Source organism: Urtica dioica, chromosome 11 (genome assembly GCF_054948205.1).
Source record: "Urtica dioica subsp. dioica isolate 48M chromosome 11, U.dioica_male_clone48M_v1_H2, whole genome shotgun sequence".
In the NCBI taxonomy this organism is placed as follows: Eukaryota; Viridiplantae; Streptophyta; class Magnoliopsida; order Rosales; family Urticaceae; genus Urtica; species Urtica dioica.
The window spans coordinates 18,129,170-18,157,060 of NC_142766.1; the positions used below are offsets into that span (position 1 = coordinate 18,129,170).

A 27,891-nucleotide genomic window follows, 5' to 3' on the forward strand; every position below is an offset into this window, starting at 1 on the left:
TTTGAATTTATTAAAACAAATATATTAAAACAATTAACTTGTTTGACCAAGATGCTCACTCATTATATCTTTGGAATATTATACAATTGGCAGGGCAGTTGTGGATTCTGAAACATACAATTTGTCCAAACATTATTTACTAAAAAGAAACATAGAACCCTCAAATCAGATATTGACCCGAACGTTGCATGATGCAATAGTCTCGGCCATGCATGGTGGCATAGTGACTGATCATTATAACATCCAAATATATATAATAAAAATTTCATAACATTGATTATATATATAACAGTATTTGTTCATGACACCAGATTTATACATAAAATATTTATCACCATGCAAAAGAATCCAACGATAAAAAGTTTCCCAAGAAAACTACAAGCTAGTTTGCCTTTTAGTTGAGAAAGAAAAAGAATTAGAAGTATATTTCTTCTCCAATATATAATACAAAGTATCCAAGAGAAGCAGTTTATTATTAATTCAATCTAATGTCTGAATATCTCGCGAAAACTTGAAAAGTGAGAGGCTAAAAAAACATGCACGTTATCACCAAATGGGTTATGCCTTTTCTCTGTAGTTAATCACGTGCACCGGTGCATCAAAGTTCGTATATCTAAAATACATAAAAAAGAAAGAAAGAAAGAACTAAAAGGAAAGCAAGCCATCCATACCCTAAGCGAGATTTTCATACAATAGTTTAATGGCTGACTATTGTAGGAAGAGAAAATAATGTAATATTAAAGAAAAGTGTGATATATAACGTAACATTGATTGAAGTATGTTGTTATGTCGTTTTATATAGTTTTTCTTTTCTTTTCTATATTATTTATGCTTTTGCATTGGATCCTTCGCCGATTTGAGTTTTTCAAAAGCCCTCTCTCTCTCCCTCACTCATCAAATTATAGAGCACCTTGCTGGGCTTGAGGACTTAAAGTCCATACACGCTAGGGAAAAAAAAAAAAAAAAAACTTGGCAAACAAAACCAACAAAAGAAAGTGGTGAAGAGTTTTTTTGATGATTGTGTGTACTCTCTGGAACATCACCAACATTTTTCTCGACTACATATCATTTCATCACTGACTTAAATACCACCACTCTCTCTATCTAGCCTACCAATTATATAGGCCTTTCTATTCTAAACCCAAAAAAAAAAAAAAAAAAAAAAAAACTCTCTACAAGTCCACTCCTACAAGGAAATTAGAAAGCTTATTAATTCGTATTTTGTTTTAATTTTGTTCCCTAGTGGTTGTTAGTTCAGCCTTGTCTTCTTATCCGAATCTCCAATTGTTTTTCGAATTTTTACATGTATTATTATTCCAAAGTCAATCCACTTTCTCTAATGGGAGTGACCAATTCCGAGAATATGCTTCTCTCGGAGAAAGATCTCAACGCAGTCGAATTCAACTTCCTCGTTAAGATCCATAATAATCGCGAGCCTAGCATTTCATCAGAAGAAGAAGATCGAGATCAAGATCAATTATTGCAAGAACAATTCGAAATGTCGTCGTCGTCGTCGTCGTCTACGATGGGACTGGTTGTACCAGATCATCGCCGCGAAAACAGCAACGGCTTCAAAACTCCGACTTCTCTGGACCACAAAGTCCCGGCGATCCTCAAATGTCCGCCGGCACCGAGGAAGCCCAGGCCGTCGCCGATGAAGCGGAGATCCACCACGACGGCGCGCCGGAGAGTTTTTCTCGACGTGGCGGCGGAGATCGAGTCTTTGTTCCCGCCGGCGATTTTAGCGGATCTGATTGGCGGCAAAATCAAGAAGCTCCGGCAAGGAAGCAACGACTGTCTTCTATGATTAATGATCGTTAATTCGTTTACTATTATATGTAATTAACCTTTTCTATACTGATCTTGATCTCGATCTTTTCGTAGCTAAATCTTTATGTCCGAAATCTTTGTTGACAATGGCGTTAATTTTCGCAGCTTCAATATAATTTTTTTTTTTTAATGACTGTTGATTAATCTTTTTTTACCCTGAATAACTCTATTTTTTCCTTGGAATTTATAATTTCTGACGCTTTTTATACTTTTATTTACTCATATACGTGGTTAATTACGTTTTTTTTAATCCCCTGGTGTTATAATTCGATTCAGATCTGATATTTCAGAATTTGGTATATGAGTACGACGGATCAGGAATAGTATAATCAATAATGACGTACGAGCTATTTCTAAAACCTGCGTAAAATCATCATCGAAGCCTTCAAGAAATAACTTCTTTTTTACTGATCAAAGGGACATAAAAGATCTTATTCAATGCTTGTCCGTAACAATACAACTATTTATATACATATATATATATATATATATATATATATATATATTTATATACATGTGTAGCGTATAAAAAAATAACTGCTAAAAACTGATAGTTCTTTTATTATGAATCTGAGTTTATTGAGATCTGAAAACTGATGGATCTAGTAGGTCTGTTACTGTTAGCTCATGAACTCCATTGTAAAATAATAATAATAATAATAATAATAATAATGTTAATTCAAACTTTAACAACAGTAATCAAGTATAACTTCAAAATAGTGTTTTGATTCGTACGTACGAAACTATGATATAATTAGATAAATGTATTTTCTTTATTTCTTGCTACGTGTCATTTTACAAACAACATCACATTGCATCGTAGTTAAGCCAAGATTTAAGGAAGACACAGCGTCCAACAAAATCTGATGGCATAATTAATCAAACGGCTCAACGCAACAGCACGCAAAAGATGTTTCTTTCTTCTTCGGGAAAATTGAAATTGAAAAAGAAATGTAGAGAATATTCTTGGGAAGGACATTTATCCAACAGAAATGAATACAAAAGTTGATATGATATCCTAGCTTGAAGGTGAATTTTTTGCGCCCCCACTGTCCACTGAACCCAAGAAACCCCTTTACTTTTTACAACAATATTGTTCAGGTTTGGGCGCAACCTTTTTGCAGCGCAACACGACAAATCAATAAATAAACTTGCAGTAGTTCTTAAGACTCGTAGTACTTTCGGGCATCAGCTACACATTACATTTATATATATATATATATATATATATATATATATATATATATTATATGTATTCGCATATGAGTTTGGGCTTCTTATCTTCAATAATTGTATAATATGCTATACATTTGATACTAAATCAAACAAATCACTTCGATACTATAGTTATAATTTGTAGATCTGAAATGTATAGTACGCGACGTGACATTAATTCTAGAATATTTGGTATCACAATATTGACCAAGATATGCCGTTTCTATAATAACATTGTTTTTAGTAATTAACAAGCTACTTCGTAAAGTTTTTTTATTTTATTTTATATAAAATAATTTTTAGATGACCTATGTTATGCCATCATTTTTCACAAATAAAAAGGGCACATCAAAAACAAAAACGACTATAAGCCACCTTCTTGGAAACTATTTCTTAAGAGTCTTCTTCTTGAAACCACCTTCTTAGAAATCACATTATAAGCCACCTTTTTCAAGTCAACTTTATCGGAAACCACCCTCTCGAAGTCACCTTTTTTAGAGCCACTTTCTCGAAGATACCTTCTCGAGCGGACCTTCCAAAATCCACCTAGCCGCTCATGATCCGCGAACCCGCCTCCTGGCCTATCTGCGTGCCTCCCAAGATTCCAAAGCCTTATAAACATCACTTTGAGGAAAGTTTTATGAAACTTTAAGCAAACCTTGTGAAATCTCTCTCTCTCTCTCTCTCATTCTCTCTCTACAATCTAGAGACGACGGAGGCAATTCCTCTCCTGTGTGTCCACTTAGCTAATTTTTTCTTGTCTCATTTACGTGATGGAGATCGGAAAATCAACTTTCGATAAAGAGAAGGCCAAGACCGGCGACTACCCTCATCTCGATTGTCTTTCCTAAAGTTCCTTGGAGATTGTGGCACTTCATAATTAACCCATCTTTGACATTGTTTCCGTTGTGATTCCGAGGTGGCCTTAGAGATCATGACACTTCTGACGCACGTCACAAACTTTGGTCCAAAAAAAATGGCATTAACAACGTCAATCATATAAAATTGAAAGTGTATGAGTATTAATCAATCCGCGCAATAATAAATAAATTTAGAACCATCTCAACACTATGTGTATAAAGAAGTTTATGGGCTACATTTTTTAGGTGGAGGTCATATATGTTTAATATGGTCTCATAGCTCAATATCTCAAAATAACATCTGATCCACAAATCATGGAAGCCATCTGGAGATGAGTGAACTCAAATAAGTAGGTATGTTCATTAACGATATCATTAAAATAATAAATTTTAACAAGGTTTATAAGGTTATGGGTTTCTTTTGAGATTTTAACTTTCTGCATTGTGCACAGAATATTAATTTATAAAAAGCTTATATGTACATATGGCTCTTGAACTTTACAAGTTTTAGCACATTGATAACTATTGTTTTTTTTTTGCACCCTCAGTGCTGCAAAACTTTGAAAGCTTGGCCTTTGCAATCGTTTTTCCGTTTTTTTTTTTTCCAATTTTGATATTTCCTTCTTTGTTATTCGGTTTTTTTTTTCATAAATATCGGTTTTATTGATTTTTTATTAGATTTGGGAGCAAATGGCGGGAATTTTTTTTTTTTCCCGACGGTTGAATCAAGTTTAGTTCCTTCCTTTTGTTGACTTTGTTCATTACTCGTTCACTGTTTATTTATGTGATATGCAATGTTTCTTTGTTGATTTCTAATGAACATAGCATAATTTCTTATGTATACAAATTTTAAAGATTTGCTATACTTCATTAACTATAAACTATTTTTTACAGCCTTATAATTTCAGCTTTATTAGCAAATTATTTAATTTCCTTAAGTTACTAAAAATAAAATCTTCTTAGCTTCTTTTTTTTTTTTTTCATCGCAAGGTCTCTTATGGGTTTGGGGTTAGAAATGATAGCTTGTTTTTCCTGTTTTCAATTGAATTGTTCACTTTTCGAGTGAGTTTTCTCTAAAATTAGGGATTTAATATTTAAACGTGTGTTAGGCGGTTTCTTTCTTTAATTTTTTTTTTGTTCGGCTTCCGACAAGAAATTAATTAGAAGTTTAATTTTGTTAGTTTAAGGATGTATGTATTAGTTAGTGGCTAGTTTGTAATAATAACCAAATCATGATTATTTATAAAATTTATGTTTTAAATTGGCTCTTTTTCTTAAGTACCCTTATTATTCTTATTCACACATACATATGTAGATGATGTTTGGCCTTAATAATCATTTATTTTTAAAGCACTCCCACCTTCTAAATGAGGAGACGATTTTAAGTCACCGTGGAAGTACTAAAAGAGGGAAGGAAAAAAAAAATCAGATTTGAAACATTAGCATAGATTATCGCGCATTTATTTGGAGTTCAAATTAGAATAAAATTTAACAGATTAAAATTTTAGCATAATTTCTAGCACAACAATATGGATGCTCTTACATTAATTTGTGGATTTTATTTTTTCCAAACTTGATCAGAGCTTCATGCATGGTGTGATTCTCATCCTGGCATGGCTTTCACTCTATGGATGTTTGGTTCAAGGGATTAGAATGGAATAGAGTAGAATTGATTCCTAAGAAATACAATTACTTTGTTTGGTTTAAATTTTTACAATGGAATAATCATTCTCTGGAATAACTATTAATTCATTTTAGTGGAATCGACATTTGGAGATGAAGTGAAGAGGCAAAGTAAACTAGACATTTTGGATTTTGATTACAACAACATGTTAAAGTTTACAAAAGTTGAAACCAAACAATAGAATATATATTCCATTACTTTACTCTTACATTCCTATTCTTATTACTGCTTATTACCATTACCATTCCATTTTTCTTTCATAACCAAACATGCCATTTAGTGTATAAAATAAGAAAATTCTCATGATTTTAATGATCGTGGTTGCTATTTACGAAGTGGGAACAAACTTCCTTTAAATAGTTATAGATACAATACTTTCATCGAATCAAATCCCACCCGTATTTTTTTTTTCGTCAGTACCCCAAACCCCCAAGTATTCTATTCTTCATGTCTTATATTTTCTTTTCACGTGTTTTAATAAATTATTTTTCACCATTTTACCAAATTTAATATATCCACACGTCAATAATAAATCTTACCTTCTGATCAATCTATGAGGCTTGAATGGTTGGTTGGACTACTGCATCAACGACGAAAAAAATATATTTTTTAAAGATTTTAATTTAACATGAGCACTGAGCAGTCGATCTTTTTCATAAATTCAGTCTTTAAGACAGGACCTCGATATTATCAAAACGTGCTTTTATTCTTAGCCTTTGTTTTCAAAACGTGCTTGTATTCTTAGTTTTTTTTTTATATATATATACTATTTAGTTGTTTCTTATATAATAGGTTACTGTGATTAATTATCAACTCTTCAAAAAAAAAAACAACAACAAGAGAACATTTTTGGAAGGATGAGGGCATACGATCAATTTAACTTGTGATCAATATTTATTTTGTATGTAATTAAGTATTAGAATGATTAACTCTTGTTATAGTTAATTAATTTAATTACATATGGTTTGCTGGATAAGAACTGAAAAGGGATCAATCAGGGCTACACGTATCTATATCTATAACATAGTTAATAAGTAACACTTCCGCTCTCATATTCATCCTAAGGCCGCCACGTGGCGTCGCCAGGCGGCGACACGTGGCGGATTTTTTTGTTTTTGCCTTCCAACTTTTATTTATTTATTTATTATTTTTATTTTGCCTTCCGGCCTTTATTTTTATTTTTTTTTTCGGCATTTCGGCCTTCACTACTTTTTTGTTCTTTTCTTTCCCCGGGCCTTTCGGCCTTTATTTTTTTTTCTCCGGCCTTTAATTTTTTTCCGCTCTCTCATCAATATATTTTGTATATTTTATTTATTTATATTTTTTTCTCCCTCTTTCATCAATATATTTTTGTATAATTTTTTTATGTATATTATAATTATAATTACTAATACTATATTATACTATATCAATAACATACATTATCTTTTATTTTTTTTTCCCTCTCTCATCAATATATTTTGTATGTTTTTTTATTTATATTTTTTTTTCTCCCTCTTTCATCAATATATTTTGTATAATTTTTTTTTATGTATATTACAATCATAATTACTAATACTATATTATACTATATTAATAACATACATTATTTTGAGTATATATTAATATATATATATATATATATTCTTGGAAAAACTATGTGGTATTAATATTACACGTATATTTTGTATAATTTTTTTTATGTATATTATAATCATTATAACTAATACTATATTATGCTATATATATAAGCTATGACATTGGCTCAACAATTTAGAAAGCCGGATGTCTTAACCATGACATACAACCCGAATTGGCGAGAGAGGAGCAAGCAACGATTATGCAATGTAGAATCATAAAAGTATTTTTCTTACCTTTTATAATTTTGTTACGTATTACTTATCTTTAAATAGTTTTATATTTTCTTTATTAAATTCTCTTTCTTTTTCTCTTTCATATTTATTTCCTTCACCTTATATGTATATCCATATTTCATTAAAAGCGAACGCAAGTTTTATTTACCCATAAAAGTCTAACCAATGTACAAAGTAAATTTTTTACATTTTATTATTTATTCATGATTTTTAAGGGTTTTTTTTCTTAATTGCTGGTTTATTTAGTGTCCATTGTTTAAGAAGCTTGATAACACAAGTTAACCTCTATAAATTTTACTTGCTATTATTATCATTTATAATATCTTAAAATCATGCACACAGTGACGGAGCCAGTATAGGCCCAGCAGGGGCTTAAGCCCCCCCTCAAATTTTTTTTTTGCACTTTTTGCCCATTTTAAAAAAAATTACATTTTTTTCCCTTGAAAATTTATACTTTTGGCCCAATTTTTATAATTTTTTTACAATCAAGCTCCCCCCTGAATTTTTTTTTTCAAATTAGCCCATTCTGATGGGTTTTTCTGGCTCCGTCACTGATGTGCATAGCGCGTTGTTAAAACTAGTAATAATATATGTGATAAATCCTCTTTCTCTTTAATCTTTATTATCAACTTTTCCCACAGATTTGTCAAAGTCAAAGAGAATCAGTTTAAAATTCTTATCAAATTTCAAAACTCAATCCAAAGCGTACAAAGTTAAAGTGGAAAACAATCATGATATCCCAATCACAGTAGTACATATCACATCTGCAGATATAAATAACAAATTTAAAAATCTAAGAGAATATATGAGAAAAATATGCTTCGAAACTTAAGGGAGGGGCTTTATATATATGTAAACTTAATGGAGGACCTGTTGATGGAAGGAACAACGAAAGAGTGAAGAGAATTTTACTTTGAACGAACAGTACACCGCACATTCAAATTCTCTTCAAATCTTATAGGAAAGAGAAAAAAAAAACTGGTTCTTCTTTTGTAAAAAAATGTACACAGGATGGCGAGTAAAGGAAAAGTTTGTTTAAATTGAAAGAAAAAAGATAGCTTTAGAAACTTTTTTTAGTTAAACAGTTCATAAAGTATTTGACCATCAGGTAATGCAGTAAATAAGTCGAATTGAAACTTAATTTTTGAGGATTGATTTATATTGCAATTTATCATTAACTAAATTGTTATACCAAACAGCTTCCAAAACGATCAAGAAAAGATTTCTTCGATCACAAGCAAACACGAACACCAATATACCAAAAACACAACATCCAGACTGGTCGGAACTGCTCTTTCGTCTCACTATCAATGAAAAAGATTACAAAGTGTTTCACACCCTAAACCCAGAAATCACAAATCCGATTTCTTTTACAAAATCTCTCTTTGTGTGTTTTCCTTTCTCTAGAATGTTTTCTCTCACGTTTGTAATAAACCTGTAACCCTCTAACACTCATCAAGTTCTATTTATAAATCATAGAACCTGATTTACATCGTTGCTTAGGACTCACGCTAATCACCCGCCTAACCAATTGGTCAAGCCTGTTAAAACAGAATTCAGTTTCAATCTCGGCCGTTGACTAGTTACAGACTTAAACAATATAAAGACACATGTACAAGCTAATTTTGTTCATATTTTTGTGTTCTGACAATTTCAGATCTACTCTTTTTTGATAATTTTTGGGGTTTGTGATGCCTGCGAATAACGTTGCGACCGATGAGGGGGTGTCAGGGCTGCACAAATTTGTCAAAGTGGTGACGAGATATGATTTTAATTTTTTTTCCAACCTTATAGTGTTTGTGAACATTTTAATATTTTTTTTTATCGCTTTGTTTCGGATTGGCGACGGATTAGCCGCCTTCCACCTTCCTTTTGTGAGCTTTCTGTTAGGTTTTTGCTTATACAGGCGGAAGAATCATTTTTTCATGATTATCGGACCACGCTTCTTTGGATTTTTTCACCAATCATTATGGGTATTTGGAAAGAGCCAAATGAGTGCTCGAATTATAATGTGCTCTACATCCGTTCTTGTATAGGAGTATGCACACAACGAGCGAACACTTGCACTTAGTTCTGTGATTTATCTTGTATTGAAATGTTATTTTACTTTGTTTATTATGGATGTATTTTACCCAAATTTTAATGAAAAATTGTGTGCATCTTTTAGTTCCGTGATTTATCTTGTGTTAAAATGTTATTCTTCTATGTTTAGTATGGGTGTATTTTACCCAAATTTTAATGAAAAATTTCGTGCATTTTTTTCAAATTTTTTTTTTTTTTTTTTTTTGTTGAATAACAATGAAAAACAATTAACGGAACGAAAAACAATTAACGATAACTAGTCAGATAGTTCCGAGCAAACAATCAAATCATAAAAATTATTTTTGGGACTTTTAATAATAATAAAAAAGGTGTATTAGTGCATTCATGAATGCGATCAATCCTAATTTGAAATGGTAGATTTAAATCAAAATCGTACCTTTGACTTCATGAATGAATCGTTTTCAATTTCCTTAAGCTTCTTCAAGGATTCTTCTTAATTTTCTATAGGGTATTTTTTCTAAATTTATTTTGGGGTTTGGAAGGTCGAAAGGTTTGTTTCATGTTTAGTGGGTATTCAATTTTTGTAAGAGAAATTTCATTAAGTGGGCTTAAAAATTGATTAAATATCAAGATTAGACCCTAACTTTTTAAAATATCTAAAAATGGACTTTTGGACCCAAAACGGACAAATATACCCCTGTCCTCTATTTGAACTCATTCGCGCCTCTCTCCCTCTCTCCTCCATTTCACTCGTTCACTTCCAAAACAAAGAAAAAACTGAGAACTCCTACGATATTGTACGACGGCATACGATCTTGTACGAGCCAGTACGATATAATATGATAGAGGACGATGGTGTACGATGGAAACGCTTCAATCTTCGGCGGCGGTGAAACACAGAAATCCCGAGCTCAAAAGTCATCTAAAAAGGTAAGTTTTCAACTAATTTGTTGTTAAATGTCTTTGGAAATAGTTAGAATAGGGTTTATGAGTTAGTATTAATCTTATTTGAGTTGATTTGAGTTGATTTGGGTCGGATTTAGAATGTTAGGGTTTGAAATTAGGGCCAGTGTACGATGAGATTGATGCATCGTACGATGTCGTACGATGCTGTACGATGTCGTACGATGAAATTCATAGAGCTCTACGATGCGATACGATGGTGTACGATGGGTTTATGTTTTCTCAAAAATTGTCGTACGACTTTGTACGATGTCGTACGATGCGGTACGATTCTATACGATGATTTTTTAAAAAACTTTAATTTCTTGTTTTACGATGATATACGATGCTGTACGATGCTATACGATGATTTCTTTAAAAAATTTAATTTCTTGTTTTACGATGATATACGATATTGTACGATGCTATACGATGATTTTTTTTAAAAATTTAATTTCTTGTTTTACGATGATATACGATGCTGTACGATGCTATACGATGATTTTTTTAAAAAATTTAATTTCTTGTTTTACGATGATATACGATGCTGTACGATGCTATACGATGATTTTTTTTTTAAAATTTAATTTCTTGTTTTGTGATTCTGATTTAATTTTGTTGTTTTTTTTAGGACAATTTAAACTACATATACAACGTCTCATTCCCGGGGCGTATCACGTACGGTGGGACGGGGATCTTGAAGCTTGTACGGAGTAGATTCGATGAGCTCGGGATAAAAGAACGAATCCTCGGGACTCCGTTCGAGCAATTTTTTACGGAGAGCGAGCTTGGTTTCTCACCGGTGCTCGTACATACTCTCCTTCAGAAGAAGATCGAGGCGACAGTACGCGGCGAGATACATTTTGGTATCGGAGGCAAACGGGTACGATTTGGACGCCTCGAGTACGCACTCGTCTCGGGGATGACTTATGAAGACGGTCCGACCAAAGCCGAACAAGACGAGCAAAAGAACGATGGATTGATCACGGATCACTTGAACGGCGTTGCCCAAGTTGAGCGCGTTGATCAACGCGTTCACCATATGTCGAAGCCCTGACGCTGCGTTCAAGCTCGGGCTGCTCGTATTCGTCTACGGGTATCTTCTGGGGCAGCCGGCCAACAAAGCCATCGAAGAAAGGTGGCAGAAATTTCTATACATCGTTCAAGACCTCCCCTTCTTCTTCAAGATGCCTTGGGGAAATTTGAGTTGGGCAGAGACGTATTCCAGCTTGTCGGTGAACCTACGGCGTTATCACGAAACGCTGCAAAAGAAGTTGAAGGACAAGCCGGATGTGGCACAGAAAGAGGCCAAGTACACATTGACGGGTAATCTCCATACCCTTCATTACTGGGCGTACGAGGCTATCCCAGAGATCGGGATGAGGTTCGGGTCGAACCAGGGGATTCGTGTGCCCCGGATGCACTCGTGGTCTAGTAATGTGCTCATAATGGGCAAAGACATCGAGGCGGTCTTGAATAAAAAAACGGTAACTTTTTATTATTTATCGTTTATTAATGTATTTTACATTATTTTGGAATATTGGTAACGTTTATTAATGTATTGTAGGTGGGTGTTCTTCAAATGCTGAGACCAAGGGCACCAGAGAAAGAAATGTTCACTCTCCTCGAGACACAGACGAGCAAATGTCTGTATCCCATAGACGTCGAGGGCGAAGATGCGACAGAGCCGCGAGACATCGAAGAAGAAATAGATCGAGTCGCGACTGTTGCAGAAGATGCCATCGTCGGAGACTCCGACGACGAACACGTGTCAGACACTCCACGTGTTCGTCTTGCTAGTCCGACCACTCCCGCAATGGGATCGAGGCCTACAACGACCTCTCGCGCCGACATTCCCGAGGCCTTTGTCATAACACGGGAAATGTGGGGAGAAATGCGAGCTTCCCAAGAACAACTGCGAGCATCTCAAGAACAACTGCTAGCATCCCAAAAACGAATGATTCAGTCACAAGGGATAGTCTTACGTTCTCTTGCCACGACCGGCCGTAGAGTTGAGCGCATGAGTGTTAGACATGTTAGAGTTTAAATTTAATTTAACGTTTTAAAGTTGAGTTTAAATTTAATTTAACGTTTTAGAGTTAAGTTTAAATATAATTTAACGTTTTAAAGTAGAGTTTAAATTTAATTTAACGTTTTAAAGTTGAGTTTAAATTTAATTTAACGTTTTAGAGTTACGTTTAAATATAATTTAACGTTTTAGAGTTAAGTTTAAATATAATTTAACGTTTTAGAGTTAAGTTTAAAATTTAGAGTTGAGTTTAAATTTTAGAGTTGAGTTTAAATTTTTTTGACAAGTTTAAATTTTGTGACATATTTTATTACTTTGACTTTCAGCTTTGTATGTGGAGGAGGCTGAACATTTTGTTCGAGGACGCAACGGGCTTGCCTGGGGGTGAAATTCCCACGACCCAAGATGATGGTCGTAAACGCCGGACCCCTCCTCCTCCTCCTCCTCCTCCTCCGGCGGCTAGTCAAAAGCCGGCGTCTCCATCGCATGAGGCAGAGCCGTCTTCTACGCATCGCGAGTCATCGAAGAAGTCAGAGCCGTCTTCTACGCATCGCGAGTCATCGAAGAAGTCGAAGAAGCCATCTTCAACGCATCGCGAGTCGTCGAAGCGATCGGAGATCAGGCCGGTGACTTCTCCCAGGTTGTCGACGTCTTCGTCGAGTCCTATTAGAGAAGACATTTCGGATAAGCTACGCCCGCTCACAACTCCTCTAAGGAAAAGACAGAAGGCACAGCTTACTCCGGCACGTCCAGATCGGCAAGTGCGACAGAAGACGTCGCGTTGGGCCGAATTCACTGATCCGACGAAGCCCAAGTATTTGGAAAAGCCGATCCCCAAGTTCAAGCCGTTGAAGGACGCGAAGCAAAAAGAGTTTGATAATTTCGTTAAGTGGTTGCGGATAAAAAAGTGGGACGGCAAATTCATGGAGTCTGTTCGACTGAAGACGTGCGACGCAGACACGATTTTCTTCGACACGATATTGACAGAAACCAAATGGCTACATGATTCGGTACGTTATTATATAATTTCACTTTTTCCAATCAATTTAAAATAACGCTATATGTTTGTAATGTCTCAGCATATTGATGCTATGATTCACATGGTTCGGGCTCGCCAACGAGCTCTTGACGGTTATCGGCAAGACGTCCAAATCATGGATTGTCGGTGGGTCCAGCACGTGTACGGCCGATTCAGAACGGAAGAAGCGAACATCAACAAGGCCATCGAACTGGGAGCAGAGCCCGAACCCGTGGACTGGGACATGAGGGCAACTATTAGCCCGATGACTGGGTATAGGGACGCCGATATTTTGCCTTGGGATGGTGCTCGAGAGATCCTGTTCGTCGTGAACTTCCAGAACCTTCATTGGTTCACATTTCGGATCGACATCGAGGCCTGGACCATTACCGTCTTCGACTGCCAAAAGGATCTCATGCAGTCGTCGAGACATCAAAAGGACTTCACTGAGCTGATGGAGGTACGTAAAATGTTATGTTATTCACAATTATTACCTTAGAGCAACAATTAATTAAATTATAAGGGTTACTTAACATTGTTAAAATGTTTATTATTCAGACTTGGAGTCGAGCATTTGCTAGGGTTGTGGCCATAGGTGGTTTCTTCAAGAACCATCCCCACTCTTACCGGGATAGTGAGCATGGTGAAATTAAGTTCACTGTGCCGACGTGGATCGTCGATGACAAGGTCCCACAATGTGCTTACAGGTAAACAATTATCTTTTTATTGACAAGTTATTTTACAAGTTTGTTTATTTGTACAAAAAGTTTTTTTTACTAGTTATTTGAACTTTTTTTTGACAACTTTCTCTAAACAATCATGCTTTTATTGACAAGTTATTTTAGAAGTTTTTTTTTTTTTTTTTACAAGTTTTAATTGACAAGTTATTTTAGAAGTTTGTTCTTTTTTTCAAGTTATGTTTCAACTATTTGTGACAATTTCTTTTACTTATTCTTGTGTTGTAGCGGTGATTGCGGGATGTTCGCATTGAAGTATGTCGAGCACGTAGTACTGAACGAATCATTTGACACTCTTCAAAGTGCGAATATGAGAACGTTCAGGAAGAAATGGTGCGTGGACTTATTCTACAACCACCTTATCCGGTGATTTTGTATTTTCGGATGTTTATTTTTTATCTTTTTGGTTTTCTATGTAATAGTACCTTATAAACATATTATCGAGATGGTTTGTTGACTATTGTGTTTTTTATTGTACCTTATAAACATGTAATTCAATTAAAGAGATTCACAAAAAAAAACATCAAAAATTCACACATTCACAAAGGGTTTAGAACTCGAGACATTTATAAAGAACTAAAGTTGCATCTTGACGCCACTGACAAGCTTGCTTTTCCATCATAGCTTCATGTAGGATTAGGATAGTGTGTAAATAAATTAGTAACTAACTAACTTGTTCATTCTAGATTAGGATAGTTTATTACAAATAATCAATATTCTAGTTTTTTTTTTTTGAGATTCTAGCAAAAGTTTCCTTTTATTAAAAAAGAAAAATAGCTCACTAAGCTGAATTAAATTAAATTAACTAAAATAGTTAAATTCAGTTACTTCGAACTGGTGAGCTATTTTTTTAATAAAATGAAACTTTGCCAATTTTTAAAAGGATAGTGGTCTATTGAGCTACTAGCCTAATTGTCCCGTATAAAAAGGTCCATGAGACGGATGACACTCCATTAAACAAGATAAAAAGGTGACTCAAATAAACGTTAAAGTTTTAAACTTAAAAATAAAAATAACACACAAAGTCTAAAGTTTTAATCCCTCCAAGTGCATGTTTTTCTGTTATGTCCCCTACCACCACATTTCCCGCATTTTCGCTGCACGACAATCTTTTCGCCTTGAGATGGGTATCGATTAATTCTTCTTCTTCCTTGTTTACTTTTCTTCGGTTGACCGGCTTGCTTCTTTTCAACGGGTTCCGAAACTTTCATGTTTTTTATCTCATCCGGGACATCCCATTGATCTTCATTGCCAACCGGATATATGGCTTCCTTGTACATCTCAATCCACGTCTCCTTCAAATAAAAGTCACTACATAACGAGTACACGTCCACGCTTCGATGTTGGGCTGCTGTGATAGAATGCTCGCACGGGATATTCAATTGTTGTGGTAGTCCGCAAGTGCATGTCTTCGCCATAAGGTCTACATCGAAATCACCTCTTACGTCTTTGACATGACATTCATATAGACCAAGTCCGTACGCATTGACGAACTGTGCCTTATTATTTAGCTGTGCGAGATCATTTTGCCACGTTGGTGTCAATTTTGTGTTCAACTTGTTCGCTATCTCTTCTCGTTCAAAAAACCAAGTTTGGAGTGTGAATCGAATAAACTCGAGCAACGTCGTAATGGGAAACGTCCTCGCATTCCTTGTTTTGTTGTTGAAGCTTTCTGCGTTGTTGCTCGTCATTAGGTCGTACCTATATAAAACATACTTGATTTATATAATCAACGACATAAAAAATTCAGTACAAAAGAAGTTCTAGACTCTTACCGTTTTCCAGGAAAGAAAGCTCTGGCCCACCGATCGACACCAACTTCTTCAAGATACTTTGCCATCTCGACATCCTTACGTCTCAACTGTCTAAAATTAGCTTCGAATGCTGTTTTACTGAAGGCGTAAGCCGCATCGTAAAGTTCAAAGCGACAATGGTCTGTCTTGAACTTGTGTTGGACATTCAGTTGTAAATGATGGTAACATGCTCCGTGAGGGATACCAGGAAACACAACCTCGACACCATGTATGATGCTAACGTGGCGATCGGATATGAACGCCAAATTAGGTACGTCTTCACCGATAGCTTCTCGCAATCTTCTCAAAAACCAAATCCAAGAAGCATGACACTCGCTATCTACAACTCTGAATGCAAGTGGATATAATTGTGAATTCGCATCCATTGCAATTGCGCAAAGCAACTGTCCCCCGTATTTTGTCTTCAGAAATGCACCGTCCAATGCTATGACCGGCCGACATGCTTTGAAGCCTCTACGACACGCCCCAATGGAAAAGAAAGCATACTTGAATTTATCACCATCTCGCACAAAGTCTGTTAACGTCCCAGGATTCTTTTGCTTCAACATGTACAGTCAAGACGGTAACTTTTGGTACGATTGTTCCGGCGTACCCCGCACGTACCCAATAGCTTTCTCCCTGGATCTCCAAGCTTTCAAATACGATACGTTCACACCCCATCTTGTCTTCATTTCTTCCCTGACGTTATGCGCCGAATACTCCGCCATAGAGTTAATTGAGTACTTGTCTTTAAATACGTGACCGATGACCCATGGTGCCGCTCCTCGATGGCCCTCTGTTCGAACAACACGCCCACATGAGTGTTTACCCTCGTACGACGTAATCTCCCACATCTCAGACCACTGCACGACACCCCTCAACCTCCATGTGCATCTCTCGTTTTTGCATAGAACATACCATCTCTTTTTCGAAGAAGATTTCACTCTAAATTCGAAATTATGTTTCAACGCGTACAAGTGGATATGTTTCTTCAGTTCATGCTTGTTTTCAAATTGCTGCCCAATATATATTTCTTCTGAGCTACCTGTTACTTTCAAAGGTTAGTTAAACAATATGTGGTTTCATATTATACTTGAATCTCATTTGAATCCACTTAAATTACCTGTAGAAGAATGACTTGGATAATGACTCGGGTTTTCCTTCACAACATCATCGGCGCTGAACTCGGGTGCTTTCCATGAATAAGGAACGATAGGTGATCCGATCATCGGAGGCTCACGCTGACATTGACCCGATGGTTCACAATGACCCGTTGGTACCGTAAACGTTTCCACAAATTCTTCATATTCTTCGGGATTGGCAAATTCTTCAAATTCTTCACCTCTACCATTGTTATCTCCGTCATATCCATCACTATTCTCTTCATCACCATCGCAACCTTCGTTTTCATCACCTTCGCCACCTTCATTTTCATCACCTTCGCCATCTTCGTATTCATCACCATTGTGTCCATCATATTCGTCACTGTTGTGATTACAATCTCTATCACGCCTGTATACTTCGTCACCGTTTCCGGCACCCTTGTACTCGTTAAACAAGTCATCGTCACAGCCACCGTCTTTGTTTTCAATTATAGGATCTTTTTGTCGATCCTCGATAACAAGAGTATTCCGTCTCTTCTTCGGTTCATTGCGAGACACCATTCCAACTTCCACATCTTTCCCTTTACATAGTCCTCGATACGCAATAGGTGCAATGACCTCGATCTGTTTCGGTACCAAACTTACACAGAGTGGAAATCTATTACGATATTTGTGCTTCATAAAATGCGAAACATCACCATTGTCCTTCAATACGGCAGGACCTACTGGAATTGTACCGACTTCGTATGGGACTTCGAGTTTTAAGTCGAACGCGAATCTGTCTAACTCGAACTTCTCGTATAAGAAATCTACTAACTCCGTGTACGTTACCTCTTTCGGAATTACGAATGCACGAAATTCTGCATTGGTGAAAACCCATTGGTGTCCTTCCTTCTCCCAAGTGCCGTTAATCATGACAAAAACTGCAAAAAAACAGTCAAACTATGCAAAATAAGCTTCTATATCGCACATCATCGTACTGCATCGTACAACGTCATCGTATACCATCGTACACCATCGTACATCATCGTACATCATCTTACTGATAGACATCGTACTGCATCGTACAGCATCGTATACCATCGTACAGAATCGTACATTGTAAAAGAGGCATCGTACGGCATCGTACAACATCGTATACCATCGTACACCATCGTACAGCATCGTACATAACCCAATTTTTTTTCTAAATTTCATCGTACACAAATTTAAATTTCATCGTATACCATCGTACAAACAAGTTAAACCCAGATTTTGGACTTTGTTTTCAGATCTGATCGATTTTTTATGCTACATTCTATCATATACATTCATAAACTTTGTAAAAATGGTTAAGTTAGTAATCTTACCCATGATTCTTTTGAAACCCGCTTAAGTAGAGAGGATTTGAGTGGATTTGAGTGGATTTGAAAGAGTTTGAGCGAGTGTGAGAGTGAGAGTGAGAGGGAAAGGCTGAGCTGATATAGTCTCAGGGGCATTTTTGTCCATTTTCGATACAAAAGTCCATATTTAGATATTTTTAAACATTAGGGTCTAATCTTGATATTTAATGGGTTATTAAGCCCAATTAATGAAATTTCTCTTTTGTAATTTGATTTGCTATTCTGTTTTAGTGAATTTCTCTTAAATATGTAAGGATTTGAATTTATAGATCTGAAAGTTTTACTCCCCCACCTCAAAATCGAGACACAAAGATCTTGAGGAAAGAGAAGTATTGTGGAGAATAGAGGGTCTATCTCTCTCTTTTTTTTTCTTTTTTTTTTTTCTTTTTTTTTTTTTTTTTTTTCGAGAAAACGTGGCGCTCTCTTTTGTATGGTTTTTTCATTGTTATTCGTAGATGTTATGATTGTAATATTGAATCTTTGGTTATTATACATATACGTTTATTGATGTTAGTTTTGGCTACTTTTTTGTGTTTTGTACATGTCGCTATTAGTTATGGTTAATTTGATATTTGTTATATGAGATATGTTGCGCTGAATTTATTTATGCTTTTAATTTGTATTAATGAATGTTAATAAAGTTTGATGGTTAGCAAGTTGTTTAATTTATTTATTAAAAAAAAAAAATTCGAGGATGTTAAAGAAAAACGTTGATGCAAAAAAGAAGCTCTGATCAAATCGATTAACCAATATTCATGAAAAAAAAATCCAAAAACCATATAAAGGAAAATATAAAATCAGCAAGACTATTTTAGGACAATTGTCACCTCAGCATAAGCGGTTATTTCAATTTATGTTTTTGAAATATTGTATTGTATAATTCTAATATTTTATGTGACTTAGTTCGTCTAATTATTCATAATTATATTGTCACATGATGGCCGTAGGCTTAAACTACTTGAGCAATGATCTAAGACTCTAATTTTTTGTGGAATAAAAGGCATCAATTTGTTGAAAAAATAAGTTATTATACCTAATTTATTTTTAATATATGTTTAAAAAATACTAATTTTTTTTACTCTTGTTTAAGACTAGATAATAGCTTGGACCGGTCTTGATCGCCCATTAGAATAATCATTGTATATGTGTGTATATAATTTAGGGTTATAGATATATGAATATAAATGCATTAGTCTTTTTTTATTTGATGATACATAATTTTTTTTATATGTAATAAATTCTCATTATTATGAAAATGTGGGCGGTTTTTTTTTTAATTACACTGATTTTTTTAATCTGATCTCTCTCTCATGATATACATATATACATACATCGTACAAACATACATAGATTATAAATAAAATAATAATGAATATATCATAGAATTTTTTAAAAAATATATATAAAATAATTTTTCAAAAGTAATTGATTTGTCTTCGTTATTAGATTTTTACAAGATTTCCTTGAAATCAAAGTTTAAATATTCCATGCAATCAACTATATGATATGTATAAATGAAAAATAGTATAAAAAAAAGTAATTGATTTGTAAAATAGCATGCAAGGCGTCTCCAAAATATTTATAAAATGGAACAAAAAAAAATTATCATTATATATACGATATATAATCAATAAAAAAATATATACCTATGTGCAGGGAGCTTAAGAGGGGCTCAAGGCCCCCTTCATTTTTTTTACACTTTTGACCTGTTTTTTTTTTTAAATTACATTTTTACCCTGAAAATAAACAAACTACCCCCCCCCCCCCGAAACTTTTTTTTTTTCAAATTAGCCTCCCTCCCCCTTAAATTCGCCTTCTGGCTCTGCCTATGCGTAATTTTTTTTTTTTTTTTTAGTTTTGATTATTTCTATGAATTTAAACGAATCTCGACTATTTTTCAAACTATTAGTTTTTTTTAATTGAAAACTTTATTAGTTTCTGGACGTAGGAAAATTGATTAAATCTCAAGTAGTTTTTATGTATTTATTATTATTGTTGTTGTTATTATTTTACCATGTATCTTGTAAACTTCGTCACGATTTGCATGAGCTGCAATGTATTGGGCTTTACGAGAGAAGTAGCCCAATGGGAAATCGTTGATGTAGGACGAAAGATCGCCAGCCTAAACTCATTCTCCAGATTAATTTTTTTGTGTGAAGGGAAATTGACGGATTTATTGGTTGCTACAATAACTTTTTTCATAATCAACCACAAGTATAATTTGGACACATCTATTAGTGAAAATTGGAGGGAGAAAAGTTTGTGTACAATTTTATCATTTTTTTTCCCTTTCTTTGTCTATTCTCATTTTCTTCTCCATCTCTTTCTTCTCTCCATGTGATATTTTTCCAGAAAACGTTCCAGAGCAAAAGAAATTAAACAAAAAAAGGAAAACTCGGCCTTCCTTTCTTGCTCGGCAACAAACAAGATTTGTTTCAGATTTGTTGACATATGATACAATTTGTTGACATATATGTCAACAAAAGAAAGCTTGTGGATTCGTTGACATATATGTAAAAAAAACACACAATTTGTTGACATTTATATCAACAAACGATATGATTTATTGACATACATGTCAACAAAATAAATGACACGATTTGTTGACATATAATGGACAATTTATTCCTTACCCAAAATTTTAGATTATGAATTACTACTTTAATTTTGTTTAAAATAGATTATTATTAATTTTTAATATAAAATTGTGTGCTTTAGATATTTTATATATTTTTATCTTACGGAATATGGGGGTATAAATACCTTACGTTTTCGGTTGGATACAGTTTATTACCTAATTTTTTTTTCGACGGGTAAAATACCCATTTTTTGTTTCCAGTAACCGTTACTACATAAACCTTTAAGTTTGAACGGAATGATACATACCACAATATTATGTGTAGATCATGAATTTTTAAACAAAAGTAAGCTTTTTTTTATTAAAAGAAAAACAATTATCATTCATTTTAAAACAAAAATAAAATAAATGAATGGGAATAAAACCCATTCATTCCTCCAAACAAACAAAATTACATGATTTGTCGACATAATTGTTATTAAATCTATAATTTTTTTTTACTAGTCGCCTGAAATTATGCCGGATAGTTGACGTAATATTTAAGCCTAAAAATTTGTTAGTATTTTTTATGAGACGACACATTTTATTGTGCCCACTAATTGATGTGTCCAACTTATGATTTTTATTGATTATAAATTTTTTTATTATAGGAACTAATAGATCCGCTCATTTCTCAAGTGATTTGGACAGATTTATTAGTGATCTCAATGTTTTTGATCAAAATCAACCAAACTATAATTTAGTACACTTTTATTTGCATGATCAATGTATAATCTCCATTTTACCCTTTAATTTTTTTTTTCTCATTTCTTTCCTTTTTCTTTCTTTCCCTTTTTTTTTTCTTTCCCTTTTTCTCTCTGTTCTCTTTCTCTCTCTTTTCTCATCTTCGACGCCGATCCCACCTCCCTTCCGCCGCCAGCTCCGTCCCCTTCAAACGCAGCCCCGCAACGGTGGCCGCCTCCACACGTACCCTCTTGTTCAGCATCGTCACTATGTCGTCCGACCCTGCCTCTATTGTCACCACCCGTAGCTTTGGCATCGTCGAAATCCTCACCAACTCAAGTTAGTTTTTGATTTCGTATTTTTTTTCATATTAGAATTCACCCACTATGGTTACAAATATTGTAGACATATATGTCTGCAATTATCGAAATCGTAGACGTATAAATCTATAATTACATAAATTTGTAGACATACATGTCTACAATTATCGAAATCGTAGACGTATAAATCTACAATTACATAAATTTGTAGACTTACATGTCTACAATTATCGAAATTATAGACGTACATGTCTGCAATTATAGAAATTTGTAGACAAACATGTCTATAATTATCAAAGTGATAGATGTACATGTGTATAATTACAAAAATTGTAGATATACACGTCTATAACTATCAAAATTGTAGCATGTATGCCTCTATTACATAAAATTATGGACATAAGATTGATGCTCTTTTTTTCTTTTTCTTTTTTTTTTAATTTTCACTCACTAGAATTCCAACAATTATGAAGGGATGATATTGAAAGAGACACTCCAAGAATACAGTTATCAAGTTATATACCATGTTAAATTTGGGCAAATGATCCAAACAGTAATTCATACACACACAAAGTAAAAAATATGAGGATATAAAACCAAGATTTTAGCAACCAGAATTAAACCACAAGAAGGTAGATTCTTTTTTTATATTTGTTAGAGCCGTAATGTGAGGTTTTTACCTGAGGGAAGGGAATGATGGTTTTCCAAAGTAGACAACAGACAACAAGATTGGCTAGAGTTTCTTGATCCTTAGCATCATGTCAATCAAATGAAGAAAGATATAATGCAATTCCAAGCCAAACTCACCAAGAAATCCTCTAAATTTTGCTCGGATTTTCCTCACATATTACCGTCGACCCGCGCCAAAAAGTAGAGCATTGTTTGTTGCGACATTTCGTCGAACAGCTAGAGTGAAACCAGAGTCGCGAAGGAGGGCATCGCGTCCCTCCACTAAGCCGAAGAGCGCGGAGGGCGCGTAATGACAGGGTGGAATATAGACATGTGACATGGGACTCACTTATAAAATTGTTCAAAATTTTACTTTGTTTGGTTTTGAGAAAAAAAAACATCAATATGAGTAGTAGATCTGTCCAAATTTCATCCATAAAATAGAGTGAAAATTACCGTGTTAACCTATTTAAAAGATATATTTACTTTACTTTTACAGTTTTCACCTAGTCGTTTACAGATTTATTTGACTTTTCTTTTAGTTTCATTTCATTTTTTTTTTCTTAATTTCGGTTTCATTTAAAGTAACGGAAAAGTCATCTTAAAATAAAAAAAAGGTATTTATGAAATACTTGAAAATTTTAAATATTCAGGAAATTATCATCTACGAGATATTTGTAAAATTTCCCTAAAATAGACGTCCCACCTTATCTGCAATTAGTGGAAACAGCATGAAAAAACGTACAAAGTTTTGAAGCCATAAGATACGACAGTGCCAATATATTTTGCTAATGAAACAATTTGTTTTTTGAAGAGAAAACGGGCCTCATCAAAACCTCAAAATTTTACTAAATTAATAGTGGCAACGTTTCACATCTAGTATTTACGCTACTCATTTATTAACATTGGCACTTTTGAAAATTACTAGAAATGTAGTTTTACCAATCAAAATTTGACACTGTATATTGGAAAATACATGCGTATGCTTTGCGTTTCTCCAGGAGATCATGACATAATTTCGATCTTCAAACAAACTCAATACATGATGAAATTTTGAGCTAAATCTAGATTATTAATCACGAAAATGAACGTGACTTTTTGTTTTTAAGAGTTGGCTAATCATAGTACATACCGATACTGATATTATGAAGGTTCATTATGAAAGATCTAGATTATATGAAATGACAGGTCAGTTTCTTCTCTTCTCGCTCTCGGTCGTTTATCAAATAAAATTAATAAAGAAAAAGGAAAGCTTTGTTTTGTCTTTTTTTTTTTTTTTTTTTTAATCGAAATTCAAAGGGATTTGGTAACAACTCAACCCAATTGAGGAATTGTGGGCCAAAGGGAAGCCAATCAAGGTAGAGCTGTTTCCCTTCTAATTAACGCTTGTCACCAAATCAACATAATTTTTTTTTTCTTTTTCAGCTTACTTATAATAGCGTTAAACTTTTTTTTTTTAATCAGAACCTTTGCACTTTATTGGATACTTCTCTCCGCGTTCATGTTGAAATTACAAAAATATCATTTTCCTATGTACTTACTGACTATTTTACACGAAATAGAACATGACTACATTTAACCCGCCAATCCGATAAATCATGAATCATATTCTTTTGCAGGAAGTACTAAATTAGATCGTAATGCAAAACGATGATGGTCATGACAAAGAAACTCTATGTGTTGAAAAATCTGATTTTATTATCTTATTACACGAATATCTATAGTTGTCATTTCTGTATTTCCAAGCACCAAGGATCCTATTACATAAGTCTAGCTAATAGCCAGGCTATCTTTGTCATTTAGCCTCTGAATCCTCTTTGTTATTGATGGCTTTTTTTTTCCCTCTTTAAATCTCGATTTTGGTAACAAAATTATTCTATTTTATTTTTCAAGTCAACAAAGCCCAAGAAAAAGCATCCAATAATAATTTTACTTTTCACACAAAAAAATAATGATGGACATGGACCCATGTCTTATGATGAGTGTGAGCATAGTCCAAGCCCATATTTTCCTCAAGACTATGAAACAAAAACTACTCGCTCTTTTCTTGTTTATATCAAGTTATTAACACATGCATTGCAAACCGGAAATTCACTCGCTCAATATCATCATCAGAGATCAATCTGTGACACTGACACTAAGCGACTTCTTCCATTCATTCACACTCAACTGAAGTGACCTCATTTGACTCGGTTCGCTGATCATAAAACCCATTTCAGATTCCTTTTTATTTTTTTGACAGCCATGACTGAGCAGGTACATGTTATGTTATATTCATATCATCATGTCTTCTGAGTTTTTTGTCTCATACGTTTGGACATTTTATCACCCACTTCTTGTTTGTTTCTCATCCTGGGTTTTTATTTTCTTCCTCTCGTGGGTCAATGTGTTTTCTTTTACCCCATAATTTTATCTTCTATGCCAAGTGGGTCTCTCAGCTAATTCCCTCATATCACATTGTTCTTGTTTGTTTGATTGTCAATAGATATATACATTTTTTTTTTTGGGCATAAAGTTACAAACTTTGATGTGATTATGTAGGAAGAAGAAGGTTGGCCATTGGGTCTTCAGCCAATTAATGCAAGAGTTGGGTTGGCTATAAACAGAGACTTTTTTTTAGGATCAATCTCATTCAACACTTTACTCACTGCCTCTCCAACTTGCTCCACTGTTTCCTCCTCAGATTTAGACACTGTGGTCAGTATAAAAGATGTTTATTTTGTTTTGTTTCAGTTTGTTCTCTTCTTGCAACAAAGATGAATTCTTTTTTCCTTTGAGATCAAATGGTAAAAGAGAAAACAGTGGTTTATGATGATATGGAAGCCTAAACTTTGAAGCTGTGACTTTGTCTTTTATATCTAGATACAAAATACCCTTATCTGGTCTTGAGATAATTATCAAAGAGACATGACTTGTGTGTGTGAAGACCGGTATTTATGTTCTGATTTTCCCACATTGCATGTGATGTGAGTGAGAGGAGAGTAATGTGATTGTGATCACCATGTGCTTTAGACATACGCTTCCGTACAAATGGGTGTCTTCTTATGCTCTGTTCAACCTTTAGTACTGTCTGTTTTTCCAGTTTGCATGTCACAACTCACACTATATGTCTCTCTCATTTTTCTTTTTCTTTTTCTTTTGTAACGTTTTTTTTTTCGCTTAAACCTTACTATTCGTGTGTGACGTGACGTTTTTAAGGTAGTGTAGTGTGTAGCTCACGCCCCAGGTGAAAATTTGGCTGAAACCTTTAACAAGTGGAAGTGTAGGGAATTTTATTATTTTACTTCAGTAGTTCAGTTTACACTTTACACAGAAATGTCAATGTTATGGGGGAAATAATTCAATTTAGTGGTGATTTGATAAGAGAAATTAAAAAAAAAAAAATTAATTATGCAAGTCGTGAAATTAAGTTTTCTACCCAGATATTATAAAAGTGTGACAATTTGGACACCTTCAATGACTAAAGTTGATATGACGTCTATTCGTTCGGAAGAAAAAAAAAACGTTGTTTGTCTGCGGCCCGAAGCTGTAATTCTTATTTATTTTTTTCTTCAATGGTCATTTTTTTTTTCTCCAATTTTTCCTTGTTTAGAAAAAAAAAAATCCAATTTCATCATGACTCATGTATCATATTTATTTAAATTTCTTTATGACAATGAAAACTATTGTTACAATGTTCTCTCTAAATTATGATATGTGGGAGTATGTTTTTAATGGTCTAAACTCTAATATATATTTGAGCTTATTTTCCAAATTGATTTTTAGTCAACAGGGTCGTTCTTTCATGACAAGAGTATCACATTGGGGAGCCTCATAGGCGTTAGAAGCATCGTTGAGCTCTCAAGAAGGTCACTCAGGCTAAGAAAAACCGAACCCTCCAAGGAAAAGACCAACGGCACTAAAAAGTCGAGGACTTGGTGTTTTTCTTGGTGCGCAAGTAATAGCTCCATCGACTCGCACAACCCGAAATCCGGTCCATCTCTTGGGCACTTCCTCGAAGTGGAGAGAAAAGCAGCCAATAATGGATGTAGAAGAAACCAGTTAAGCCCCGGGATTTATGGACCGGACGATATTGCCTTGGCTCAGACTGTTTCCGAATCAAACTCGCTCTTCGTCAATGGTTTTGTAGCCCCTCCGAGGTCGAGTCCACGTTCCGGTGAGGGCGAGCGCGGAGTAGAAACCACGGGACACGATCGATCCGTTGGTTGTGGTGGGATTGGCTTACTGTTCTCGTAGTTCATGGTGTGGTCTAGTGGTTCTTTTCATGTGAACTAAATCTTTGCATTTTGACGTTTAATTAATTAGAAGTTAAATGTGTTAAAAAAAAAAGTTGCATGATTATTGCGAGCCCTAATTTGTGTGTGTATACTTTATGCCGAATTGTAACGGATTTGGGATTATGATTTTTGAATTTGAATGGGAGGGAGTTGTGACAAAAAATTGTCCCCACTTCATTGAACTGGAAATATTGAGTGATTTATGAATGTATGTTATGCCAAGGAATATGGTATCCCAAGTAATTAATAATGGGTCCAAGCTTGACCTATCTGGGTTATCTACATCTACGTGCATTTTGACAAATTAGAGATAAGTGTTTTGCACAACTTAATAATAATTTTCGTCGAATTATTATTATTTATTTTTTTTTTTTTTTTTCATTTTGTGAAGATCTACTAAAGATGCTAGATTATAGGAAATAAGAGAGTACAATGTGAAATCCTCTATGAACTCCGAAGCTTTTATTTTTAACAACGAAATCTATATTATTTATGGTTTTGATAAAGGAAATATTTTTATCCAATTTTGAAAAACAGTAATTTTAACAACATATACAAAATAAAAGGCTAAAATATACTAGCACAACAATTTTTAAGGGTCCCAATAGTGCACCCTCAAATTTGAAGATTCACAATTCAAACCCTCAAAATGAAGGTTTGAAGTTCTTTATTGGAGCAGCAAAAACTCTCAAAATGAATGTTTAAGAGTCTCCATTGGAAGTGCTCTTATTTGTTTAGTTTTGAGGCCATGTGCAACCACACTGTAAATCACCAAATATGGTGTGATTTGTTTCTCCAATCACACGGTAATTTACACGCCAAATATAACGTGTGA

At 34.3% G+C, this 27,891-nt stretch overlaps 3 protein-coding genes across 3 annotated transcripts; all 3 read left to right on the forward strand.

Annotated features, from left to right (window-relative positions):
- The first annotated feature begins 785 nt into the window (after positions 1-785).
- On the forward strand, positions 786-1,958 carry LOC149381924 (uncharacterized). The gene has a single exon (XM_089630027.1). The coding sequence runs from the start codon at positions 1,304-1,306 to the stop codon at positions 1,805-1,807; it is 504 nt and encodes a 167-aa protein (XP_089486153.1). The 5' UTR covers positions 786-1,303; the 3' UTR covers positions 1,808-1,958.
- An 11,652-nt stretch (positions 1,959-13,610) lies between these two features.
- Positions 13,611-14,693, forward strand: LOC149381925 (uncharacterized). The gene is made up of 3 exons (XM_089601446.1): positions 13,611-13,934; positions 14,033-14,181; positions 14,440-14,693. Exons 1-3 carry the CDS (start codon positions 13,611-13,613, stop codon positions 14,579-14,581), a joined length of 615 nt encoding a protein of 204 aa, XP_089457572.1. The 3' UTR covers positions 14,582-14,693.
- Positions 14,694-24,800: 10,107 nt separating this feature from the next.
- Positions 24,801-27,381, forward strand: LOC149381926 (uncharacterized). The gene is made up of 3 exons (XM_089629967.1): positions 24,801-25,035; positions 25,321-25,476; positions 26,545-27,381. The coding sequence occupies exons 1-3, from the start codon at positions 25,024-25,026 to the stop codon at positions 27,013-27,015; spliced, it is 639 nt and encodes a 212-aa protein (XP_089486093.1). The 5' UTR covers positions 24,801-25,023; the 3' UTR covers positions 27,016-27,381.
- The last annotated feature ends 510 nt before the right edge of the window (positions 27,382-27,891 follow it).

Coding starts and splice junctions, on each gene's coding strand:
- LOC149381926 (XM_089629967.1), top strand. Junction 25,477..26,544: donor CCTCAGATTTAGACACTGTG/GTCAGTATAAAA, acceptor ATTGATTTTTAG/TCAACAGGGTCGTTCTTTCA.
- LOC149381924 (XM_089630027.1), top strand. CDS start 1,304: ATGTATTATTATTCCAAAGTCAATCCACTTTCTCTAATGGGAGTGACC.
- LOC149381925 (XM_089601446.1), top strand. CDS start 13,611: ATGGATTGTCGGTGGGTCCAGCACGTGTACGGCCGATTCAGAACGGAA. Junction 13,935..14,032: donor ACTTCACTGAGCTGATGGAG/GTACGTAAAATG, acceptor TTTATTATTCAG/ACTTGGAGTCGAGCATTTGC. Junction 14,182..14,439: donor GTCCCACAATGTGCTTACAG/GTAAACAATTAT, acceptor CTTGTGTTGTAG/CGGTGATTGCGGGATGTTCG.